This window comes from Syngnathoides biaculeatus, chromosome 20 (genome assembly GCF_019802595.1).
Source record: "Syngnathoides biaculeatus isolate LvHL_M chromosome 20, ASM1980259v1, whole genome shotgun sequence".
Taxonomy (NCBI): domain Eukaryota; kingdom Metazoa; phylum Chordata; class Actinopteri; order Syngnathiformes; family Syngnathidae; genus Syngnathoides; species Syngnathoides biaculeatus.
This window is the reverse complement of record NC_084659.1, coordinates 8067167-8079222: the sequence shown is the minus strand read 5'-3', so window position 1 is coordinate 8079222 and position 12056 is coordinate 8067167. Positions and strand designations below refer to the sequence as shown.

At 43.5% G+C, this 12056-nt stretch overlaps 1 protein-coding gene across 3 annotated transcripts in view; it reads left to right on the top strand.

Moving 5' to 3' along the window:
- The first annotated feature begins 3137 nt into the window (after positions 1-3137).
- The window catches only part of iqsec3a (IQ motif and Sec7 domain ArfGEF 3a), a 42902-nt gene continuing 33983 nt past the window's right edge, over positions 3138-12056 (top strand). For all 3 annotated transcript variants that reach the window (XR_009793206.1, XM_061807830.1, XM_061807828.1), the window contains exons 1-2: positions 3138-3267; positions 5722-5802. Coding sequence is in view for 2 of the 3 variants with exons in the window: in XM_061807830.1 (XP_061663814.1) it covers positions 3257-3267; positions 5722-5802 (92 nt within the window). In the remaining variant the exon portion in view is untranslated. The remainder of the gene's footprint in view (positions 3268-5721; positions 5803-12056) is intronic.

Here is a 12056-nt window from a genome sequence, read left to right as displayed (position 1 = left end):
TCGAGGACCAAAGGGGAAAACGTGAGGCTGGCAGTTAGCGGGGGCGAAAACCACTGAGTTGCCCCGCTGAGCGTCTGCTGCTGGATGCTGACGTCTCGCCTTGTTCCCCGATGCTTTGCCCGCAGCAGTACTCAGTTTAGATCCACACCGGTCTGTGAGTAGTCGAGTGAGTTGGTCCTGAGTGATACAGTACAATTATCCATCCATCCATTTTCTTAGCCGGTTATCCTCACATGCATTGCGGGGTATGCTGGAGCTTATCCCAGCTGTCAATGGGCAGGAGGTGGGGGACACCCTGAACTGGTTGCCAGCCAATCGCAGGGTACATGGAGACAAACAGCACCAATCACAATCACACCTTGGGGCAATTTGGAGTGTTGCCCATTTTTGGGATGTGGTAGGGGGAGAACATGCAAACTCCACACAGGCGGGTCCGGAATTGAACCCGGGATCTCAGAACTGTGAGGCCAATGCTTTCCAGCTGCTCCACTGTGGTGCCCACAGTACATTTATGAAAAAAATAATAATAAAAGAAACGAGACCTGTGATTTTAGGAGATTATACATTCTCAGTGATATTGTACAGTATGTCATCATATTTTTTAATAAATCTGGATGTCTGAAGAGATTAATGGAGTATAAATTTTTTGAAAAGTAAAATGATAAGAATGTGGCTTTTTGAGAAAAATGGTTTGATAATTTCAGGAAGGCAATCGTATATTTTCTTGATGAATGTTATAATTTAGAGGAAAGAAATATATTACAATATAAAAAATAAAATAATATAAAAATATATTTAGAAAAGTATTTTTATTTTCTCAAGGAAGAAAGTCTGATATATGGAGGAAATATATATTTATATATGTTTTTGAGAATTAAAAAAAATATTTTCAGGAAAAAGTCATATTTTTTTATCACATTGTTGCATACATTTGAGGAAAAAAAACCCTCTTCTTGTATTTGATCATACAAATATTATCCTTCTGAGGGCTAATGGTCACAATTACATGGCAGGTTAAACAGGCCAAATTTCAAAGCACCTGCATCGATCCTCCATTAATGACACAGAACGAGGACGCAATAATTATATTTGTTTATTGTTTTTTTTTTCTGTATTGGATGTCTTAATACCTCAAAGGAATGAAGGCAACGAGTGTGTAAAAATCAATAGCTTTCTGCTTTTTCGCCGTAAAACAGGATCGTGGGGGGTGGGGAGATAGATTGCCGGCTGATAGATGGAAAGTCGTCGGGGATGCGTGCGGCATGCTCAAATCTACACTCTCCATCACTGCCTCCTCAGCACGAATACTCCAAGAGTCAAAAGTTCATTTGCGCAAAGCTCTGCTTTTATCTGGTCACCCCCCCCCCCCCCCCCCCCGTCGGAGCTGTTGGTCATGACAGGGTGCTGCTGCTGCCGGAATCTAAATCACACGATATCACATTTGGGTGCCGGCGGAAAGTGAGTAAGTTGAGCAAAGACATTTTGAAATCGAGTATGGCGTGACCGTCAACGGTCACCGGATCCACGAAACGGGACAACCACCGAGCAATATTTGAATTGGACGGGGAAAAAAAAAAAAACGTTCTCCCCATCTGTCGTGGAAGCTTAGCGGCGAAAATCCCTCGGACAATTCCGTTGTTTTGCATCAAATTAACTGCGACGAAACATGCAATCGTCGTCTCTCAACTGCTGCGCCGCAGTCGAGCGGCGGAGCCGACTGCAGGCGAGTCGTCGTCATCCTCAGAAAAGGAGTTTGGCTCAGGAAACATCGCAATCCTCCAGAAACAAACACTTGGACTTGCATTTGTCTCAAGGACAATGGAAATGCTTTTAGACGCAGCTTTTGCCAAGACGTGCACGCCGTTTAGCAAAACAACCAAACCCTTGAGCCCATACAGTCCGGCTCCATTGTTTTGTTACATAATCTTATTGTTAAATGATCAATACTTTATCACTATTTGGCCACTTTCATCTACAGTGCCGCAGTACCCAAAGGGTGGACTTTTAGAACAGTTTGCAGTTACAGTGATGCCCTGACATTTTCTTTATCCTCATATTCTTGCAGTTTATGTCCCTTGCAGTAGTTGTGAAACTCCTCTTCCGTTTATGTCTGTATGATTGTGATATGGTGCCCTCCAGTGGCAAAGACGTGTGCAACAAAAGGAGAATTAAGAATTAAATCCGGATGCACAAACTTTTCGGCTAATTATATTCTTTTAAATTACGTAATTACTTTGAAGTACACTCATATATGATGCTGTTTATCTTATTACAAAACGTACTGATCTGATTTGTTAGCCGTTGCTCTTTAGCCAACATGCGCACATTGTTCTGTGCACCGAGCCGCTGGCCCGAGGAAATGTCAGGTATGGTTAATTCCACCAAGGAGCGCGATGCTCCCTCCCGTCTACCTCGGGCCTCTGGGCACTATGGGAAAAAATAAAAGAAAAAAAGAAAAAAAATGGAACAGGCACAGCACGTCCAATCAACTCCTTGTGCAGTGGATTGTAGTTATTGGATTCTATGTGACCCAAAACTAAGTGAGGAGGCAACTAATTAATTTGCTGGACTGATCTTTCGTTCTCCCTTTGACCTTTTGCCTTGGCAACAGTATTTAGCCGGTGTTAGCCATCCTTCAAAATCAGCACACAGATTAATAATCCCTGCGGTGGGGGGGATCTGGGAAACTGTACTCCCCAAACTCCGCAGCATAAAAAAAGTTCCAATCTGCGGACACCAAATGAACTCCAAAAATGAGTCCAGTCTCCAATCTCAGCCTTTCTTTAAAATTTCTGTGCGGCTCCTCTTAGCTCTTAAAAAAAAGGCTTTCAAGTTTTTATTTTCGTATGAGAGGGCCGTTGGGAGTTGTTAAGGAGAGTAAAATGTGGAGACCAGCACCGCTGATGCTTGTTTGATGTTGAGGATGATGACATTTTCTGCCGATTTCTTTGAATTCATGAAGAATAAGAAATATTATTTAAAAAAAGTACGTTTTTGTTGTTGTTGACTAAAGATTGATATTGGTGGTCTGCTGGCGTTGATTCAACTTTTTATTCGGCGGTTCAACGTTTTATTAATCATCCTTTCAACAGGTGACTCGAGCGTCGATTGATTAGTAATGCCTTGCAACTGTGGAAGCTGGACGTGAGCAGTACTTTGAGGTTATTCCTCTTAAAAACTTGTAAGCCTGTAACATGGATTGTTTATCGTTGCTGTGGTTTAATTACCCCCGCTTAAGCTTACTAAGGCAACTAAAATGCAAAAAGTGTGAGTTTGTTTTGTTTTGGAGCTACTACTGAAGTGTCTGCTGTGCAGAATAGACACGATTGACCTTGTACCCCTTTTCTTTTTTTTTAGAACAGCAACCAAAATTCTGGCACTTTTGGGCTTGCACTTTGTCCATCAAGCTAAGTCTCTTGGGAGCATGTGCTGACGTAAACCCGTCAAGTAATCTTTTTTAAGACGTGCCTTTAAATATATGCGTGTGTTGGCTCTTAGGATGGACTGAGAGATGCCTTTGGATAGTTGACGCAGTCGGCTGACAAACCCAGCTGCCCCAGCCTCGAGTATTTGTGCCAAAAGAGCAAGTGAATTATTTTGGGACGTCCCCATTGATTAAGCGGCCCGTTTTTGCCACACTGGCATTAGCTGAATTATTGTCTGATAAATGAATCAAGCTGAAATGGCGTGTGATAACTCTGCTAATTGCCTTTCAGCAGTCTGGCTGACACAAACATGGCAACTTAAATGTCGTTCTCGCCATGCTTCTGTTTTTTTGTGTGCCTTGTCACCATTTAGGAAAAAAAAATGGAGGCCATTGACACTGACAAGAATCAGATTAGTTACAAGAGGTCGAAGCGATGCATAGTGGGAAAGTGGGGTTCGGATTAGATCCTCCGCGTCTTCCCACCTCCTCCTCTGCAAACATGACCCGGTTTAGCAATTTTGTTGCCCAGGCGGTATTAGCCAGTTTGGACCAGTTTGGGAAATGAGGAGGTCCAGGAAGCGAGGTCGTGCAAATTCAATTTAATCTTGGGAGGGCTCCATTGATCTAATGTGTGTGTGTTTAGGTACTGTATATATATGTGAGTGGAAGTAGAGTCAAACGTGTTTTCACACAGATTACGACGTGAAAGGAAATGTGTTGAATTAGCCTAATTTATGCGTTGTTTTGTAGGACATACTGTGGGGTCTGAACAGGTCAATACAATAGGAGCTTGAGATAAATGTTCCCAAATGAAATAATGGAAATATAATTCATCACAATCCAGGCAATGATGCTTTAAGCAACGTTCCTGACTCTCAAGCAATTACGGAAAGTTTTTTGAGGGTAAAAAATTATTGCAAACCTGTCCCAATCAAGATTACATTTTTGTCCTTGAATTGACTTTAAATCCATTGCGAAAACTGTGATGTTATAATGTGTCAAATGGTCATAGCAAAGTCTTATTTCACCCACAGTTGACGGTTCTCTATTCTCGGGTTGCAAGGAGTCATCAAATAACTAAAATAATTTGATAACAGAGGTGTTTGAGCAAAATTTCTGCCTGGAAGCTCGGCAGGGATCATTTTCCCACATGGGCAGATGTTGCCAGACTGCACTCTTATTTTCCGACACCCATGTCACTCACCGGGGCCGGCCAAGCCGTACACAGTCAATTATATGCCCTCCACCTCACATGCACCTTTCGTTGGCACAATCAATTTTTATCCAGTTGATTTTTCGATGGGCTAATCGGCATAATACTTAGTTCTGAAAAATATTGAATAGCTGTATTTAATAACCCGTAATGCACTCCAACTAAAATCAGATAAGATGACAAACCTTCTGACAGCAATGAGGGAAAAATTAATATTTTCATTGTCCAAGTGGGGTTTTAAAGGTATTCGTGGTATTCATGTTTTGTCATGTAAAATACGTGCAAAATTTTCATTGGGATCTTTTTGGTTACATCACTTCATATAATTTACATTTTGTGACCTTGATAGCATGATTGCCCCCGTCGTTTTTGAACAGGGTTGAATAAACAAATTTAGCAAGCGAGGAGCCCATCAGCAGGAGGATTTTTTTTTCTTCTTGTAGTCTGGTTTAAAGTGTAAGTTGAGACCAGCCAGCCGTGAAAAGTGGGAGACGACTAAGATGAATCAGAAGCAGAGTGCTTTAAAGGTAACCCAGAGTTCATTCTCTTTCCGTCCCGTTTGCCCTAACGTGGCAAAATGAACAGCCGCTATTGTTTTTATGTCATTTTTTTCTTCCCCTCACGCAGCCTGGCGATAGTCTCTTATTCGTACAACCAAAAGGGTACACAAATCCAAATGTTAGTCGTGCATTTTGAGACGATGGGTGACGTCGTTGAGCTCACTGCCGTCTCTTTCAGGTGCGATTTGCTAATTGAGCATCCGTACGAGCCAAACCAAACATTTACCGTTTAAAAATAAGGCAGACGGTCCAAAATAGCACATTAATCTCCCGATCGAAAAACGGTGTCTAGACTGAAACTGTGAGGTAAAGGATGTCACTGCTGTTACTTCACTGCCAGCCATCTTCATTCATCCTCCCCCAGCTTTTGTGGGGACAAAAAGTCCCAGAGGCGCATTTTTTTTTTGTGTACGTGTGTTTCTGTAAAATGCAGAAAGTCTTTGTGCCGATCACCATGGTGACACTGTCCCCTCTGCCTCATCTGAGTCCTTGTTTCTGCTCTTCTTTTTCTTTTTACCCAGTAACCAAACGGTGCTCCATCAGTTCTGCTGCCCAGCCCCAGAGGCCCCCGAGGGGGAGACGTCATCCGCCTGTGTCCCCAGGTAAGACCGTTGTGTGACACGTCGGCCACGTTTGAAAAATGAACCGTCCGAGCTGCACTGGCAGCTAGTTACTATGCTTTGAAAGTGACACAACGGTCCCAGTAGTCTGTCGAGGTGGTTTGTAACAGCTTGAAGAATGTTTGGGTTCTGGCTAGAATTCTAATTCCAGCTTCATGTTTTATGGCGCTTAGACACGATTTTGCATTCTCCAGCCAAGAGTTAATGAGAATTCGCTACTTTGAGCTGTCCAGATGGCTTTCCAGCGAGCGTGCTAATGTAAAAATTAGGCAGTCTCCCACTGACGCACGATCTATTCCGGAGTATCATCTGGTTTTCAATTTTGGAAGTCCTGCTTTTTGCTTGAGTGATTCATTTGTCCAAAGTGCATCGATGGCAATTAAGACCCCTGCACCGAAACACTCGTTTTTTGCTCTTGTTAGCTGGCTTGTCAGATCCGGCAGATAGGCTAATTGTGACAAATCGGGTTGGGAGACTGCCTCCGCTACGGCTGAACTCAGAACAAACAATTTGAGCCACTTCGGGACATCCAGGGAGCAGCTGATTTGCAAAGCACCTCAAAGCAGGACTCTTGGGGCCGAGAAGTCCTTTTGTGTTTTTTTTGTTTTCTGATCATGTCTTATTCCCGCCCACCTGTCTCCCAAATGCCGTTTTAATGTTCATTTTCAACTTCTTCCCCGAGATTTCACGCGGCATCACATTTCTCACACGCACGCACGCACAAAGCGCCGCACCTCATCTTGTCCATCATCTTCCATGCTCAACCCATGCGGGCCTTTGTCTGTCCACCGTGGTCACACTGTCAAGATTTTTATTAATATTATTTTAATTGTAATTGTGCAACGGGAGACCGACCATTGATGTATGTGCTGCGCTGGGGGTTTGTCGGGGTTTTCCCATGCTGGAAAGTGGTGAGCACATGTAATGCATCTGTGTTCATGTGGAGGCACAGGAAAAAAAATGTTGCATGCTTCTTGCTTGGCAGCAATTAGAGCGTAGCTCCTTGTCCTATGTGTGTGTGCGTCAGTGTATGTGTATGTGACCTGCGAAAACCATCAGGCTTACTTTTTACATACCAGAAAGACACATTTGACACTTTTGCATTTGTGTGCAACCTGTCAAAATCGGGTAATTTATTCGCTTAGAATGCTTTTTTGTCATCGATTTCACCACTCACAGATACAGTATATCACTTATTCATATGTTGACGATTCAGCAGCACCAGAGGGCTTGCAAGGTGATTTATTTATATTCACCATGACCTATTGTGCCTAATAGTCGGCTTAAGAGTTGAGTTTTATTTTTAATGACGTGCTTGTCTAATTAGGAAACTGGCAGTGAGTTGAAAGCACCGATGCGGCTAAAGCTTAAGGGCGCGAGGGACGAGTGTGACTGGGAAGTGCAAGACCTTCATAAAACGCCCAATAATCCGTGCTGACAAAAGTATTGGGAGTGAGGGATCTTTGTTTTTCCTCCAGGCAATCAGGAGTAGGTAGGAGGTCATTTTCCTCCGGGGCTTTACTAATGATCTGTTTTCAAATTGCCTCAGGGACCCACATTGGCAAAGTCAAATTGAAATCATCAACACGGAGTCACTTTTAATGCATCAACTCCTGATCATCACGAAGTTTGCTTGACCGTCCCACGCAAGAACTGGAACTCCGTAGCTGACGTGAAGGTGCTCGTCGCATCTGAGGCTTTCTCATCCCTCTCCGTTTCACAGCTTAGCTCTGCCTTGTGAAGCGAGCCCAAAGATGAGGAGGAGGTTGGGAGGGTTTATTACAGAGGAGATTTCATAAAAGCGCAACATTTTCTGATGACTTTGCTGCAGCATCTCCTGCGTGCGTACGCGCTGCATGCTCCCGCCTCCGAATCAGCAGTTTTAACCTTTTTGCTACCTCAGTTTTCAGCTGGGCCACAGCTTTCAAGCATTTTTCCTACTTTGAGGGATTATAAAGCAAGAATTTATCGATTTGTAACCCATTATCCCCAAAGTTTAAATCAGTACCTTATTATTTGACCTGTATAGTTCCAATTTACACCCAATCTTCACAATATTAAGGATTAAATCCTACTGATTTTGTCCAACATGCATTTTTCTCTCCTTGGCTAATCAGATCCATTCAATTTCCCCTCAGCACTGTTGGATATTACACACAATAATGCGTTAGCTCCGATGTAATAGCTTTGCAAAAATGCTTTAATAAAGCCAATTGCAGCTCAGGGGCTATTACTTGTGCGGCTGTGCCGGAGAATAAACACATCAGTCCTGTTTACACGCTTCTGGGATGATCGTTGGCTCGCCGCATCCTGTAGATAACGGTTGCGGAGTAACCCCGCAGTCAACGTCATTACATGCCTTCTTATTCATCTCGTAGGGGCGTGCAGAACAATGGCGCAGTTCCGTCGATACCTCTGCGATGCTGCCGCGTTACGTTGTCCCCGAAAGGGAAGGCGTTCGGTTTTAATTGTCCTAATGTCCTACATAGCCATAGGTGTTGCGCTCAAAAGTCGTTTTTAGGGTGAATATTCGGGAACGCCCATCAATTTGAGCCCCTCGGTCTCCCAAGATATAGCTCCTGGAGAGCTCAGCTAATACCTGAAAATGTACAGGCATTGAGAACTTCTTAATGATGTACAAATCATCCATCGAGCCTCTTTTCCGTCTTTGGCTTTACAAGTGCAATTTTGCAAACAATCGTTCTTCTTCTCCTTTCAACTTTCTAATTGCTGACATTGTCCTTTTTAGCCTCAAAGCACATACAGGCTGTTTAAAACTACAGCCGGGCCTTGACATCAGGATGGTAGACCAGAGGACAGAAATTGCAGACCGGGCATTACTCAGCTGTCATGAGTCAGGAAGGGAAGGCGAGGGCCAGTGTGCGCATTAAGATCACAGAAATAAAGGCAACTATGGTTGCAACGATTAATCAAGTAATGTAATTACAAAAAAAGATCGAAGCAAGATCTCTGCCTTGAGTCTTCGGAGGGGCCGTTTTTCCTCACAAACTAGTCCTACTGCAGTTGCGCGCAATTAGGCAAAATAAGTTGGTGCGTTGGTTGTGAGCAAGCAGGAAAGAGTCCATAAGAGGCAGAGAATGTCCAAAGTTTGTGATCATAATCAAGTGTAATGTGTCTACAAATGCCAGCCCGCTGGTCCACATTCACTCACTTTATTGAGCAAACAAATACTTCATAAGCACATTCATAATGAGCTACTGATCACCAAAACTCACATTCGACACGTAGAACGGTTAATGGTCAGGTAGAGCCACCCTGCTCTGCACTCTAATTCCCTGGCGCCCATGTCACTCACCCGGCAGGCCCCGCCTTTTAAAGGCACACACCCCCAAAGTCACAGATTTACAGTAGAACATGAAGATTGCAACACCAAGATGGTAAAAATAATACCTGCTTCTCACATGCCCATTATTATGTTACGTCATGCAAAGTCTATTTTTTTCCCCGATGACTAGAGTAAACTATATAATGAAATATTTGTTAGCCGCCGCACTATTTATTAATATTGAAACAATGGGCAAAATATTAGGAACAGCTTTGTAGTGTGATGGTGAATTCAGAAGCCAAAAGGTCTACTAAAAAAAGCAGCGAACATCTTCTCCCCCCCCGACTGTCACGCTTTTAAAACTGACTAAGCCAAACCGCCAAGCAGTATTTCTGTGCTGAGTCATGCTCGCAGAGTCGTCGTGTCACTCCGGGTGTCGCCTCGGCTTTTCCTCACCCTGTCAGGATGAATTATCCGTGAAAAACGCCAGGAAAGAAGAACCGCGCAGGGAGGGAAAATGCAAAAATAATGCAAATAAATATTAATAGTACTAACAGTAGAACAGTGAGGGCCTGATGGCTTGTTTGTCGTTGGCGCCCCCGAGCAGGCATTGTCGAGGCACATTTTAGCCGGGAGGTTTAACCGGCAAGGAGGGAATACCGAGCGCCAAGACGACAACGACGACGTACGCAGGTGCGCAAACAAAACAACCACAAGTTTTCTGCTCGTTGAATAAATCTTATTACTGCCAGCTGACACGCGTGCAGAGCTACGTTTTATTTTGGCCATAAAAAAATGGAGAAATATGTACACACTGTACACCTGCCTAGATAAGGATTATGTACGTCGTCTGTCTTGCTAAACTATTTACAATGCTTTTGATTAAAGATGACTTTTTATTTTTTGTAGCCCTGTTTTGCTAAAGAGTGTTATTTATGAGGCCACCCGAGCGAATTATTGATCATCTCCACAACGGAGCCATCATTTTATGATTCATCGCGCGAGATGAGCACTGCAGATTTTTGCACATGTGCACTTTCAGTTACCATTTAGAATGATTACTTTTGGCGTTCCCTTTTAGGGAACGCCGCTGAAAAAAATTGGAGGTGCATAGGTTATGTGACTCATTGAAGGAATATTGTCTAGGGAAAAATGTTAACCCTTTAGTCAATGCACAATTCCTCAGCTCTGTGTGCCTATTTCTCCTGAGGCGAGGTCTTAGATACACATAGGAACAGGCAGTTGTCATCGGCCTGATTCAATGGACCTTTCTGACGGTGATCTTAAGCTTCGTCCCCTTATCATATCCCACAAGCTTCCAAAATGGCGACTGAACAGAACATGTTTGAAGTCGATTCTCTATTGCTCGATCTATCTATCCAGATTATATTCCGGTATGTTTTTTATCCAATAGAGTTCTACGGAGAGGTCCGAACTATTTCACGCAAGGATATGTATACGGAATAGAATAGAGGAATCATACTGCGCATTAAAAGCAGGGTGAGTACTTTTTACTTGGAAAGATCACGAGTAACATCAGTGTAGTCTTTAGAAGTGAGTGGGTGTATTCATTAGACTCGTGACCAGTGCTCTGTCTTAAAAATCCGATGTGATGCAAATTGACATTTCTCTTGCATGACAAACAAACACATTTGAGCGTTCATCTGATATGTCACACTGTGGCGAACCCCTAGCGGGGCAAGCCGAAAGACACTTTCTCTTACACTTAGTCAACTGCGTTTTAAGCTTTGGAAAATGAATCAACCGGGCCCCTTGTAACCGAGCCGGATATCTTTCATCAGAATTGCACGTTCTTCAAGCGGATCTGAGGACCAGCATTGCTTGCGGGACAATATGCCGAGAGGGCCGTACCAATCCAGGGGTTAAGACATCTGATTGGCTATCATTGTACGAGTGATTGACAGGTCGGAAAGGTCCGTTGAAGCTCTCCCTATGACACACATCTTGCGTCCCTCAGCTAAGTGCCAATACAATATCAGAGCGAGAGATAAACAGGGTCTACTTTCTTACCCTCATCCAAAAACAAAGGATTATATGATTACATAGAAAATGTCTAATTATGACCCGTGAATAGAAAGAATCTATTTTTTAATGCTGAACTGAGAAGAGCAGAATTGCCAAGGAAACTGCGATTGCAAATTGCACAAAATATCACTTTTTTTTTTTTTGTCACATTCATATCGAGAATATTTCTCTTGGCCTCGTCTCCCTCCCTCGCAAATGTGCGAACAGATGCGACACAATATCGACAAAGCCGCTGTGCTGTAAACACGACGATTGTTCGGTAGTTATGCGCGCAAACGCGGGGGTATTTGCCTTGAAAGCCTCTATTTGCAAAGCGGCATCCTTCGGATGAGGATGAAGGAAGCGATTCAGCCAAAACGTGACCATCTCTGAGCGTATAAGCAAAGCCTCCACTCCGCATGATTCATTCTCAGTGAGGGGCAGGAGATGCACTGTACATAAGAGGGGGATGGTAGTGACAAGACACGAGCTACAAAGTAGACCACTTTTATATTTGTAACAAAAATACAGAATTCCCGTCTTGGGATAAAGGACAGAGCGGTCGTATTGCAAGTCAGGCGCAAGAAGGCCAATCGCGCTCATCCGTCTTCATCGCTGAGGGCTCGTCTCCACCCCCACTCTGGCACCTAAATCTTCCTACCTAGCGACAGACCTTAAGGATGGATGACGGGCGGCTTGACAGCGCTCGTGAAGATGATATGGGCCCGAGTAAAACTTCACTTTGGGTCGACTCGCCGGCTGAGTTGCATAAATGCACACATCCCACGAAAGTCGCTGCAGCTATCTTCAATTTATATGCTTAATGATTCATTAGCCCATTTGACGATGCCCCCTCTGAGTGTCTTTTTTTCTTCTTCTTATTTATAGATGCTTTATTTATCCCGTGAGTGAAATTAAGTTGTCA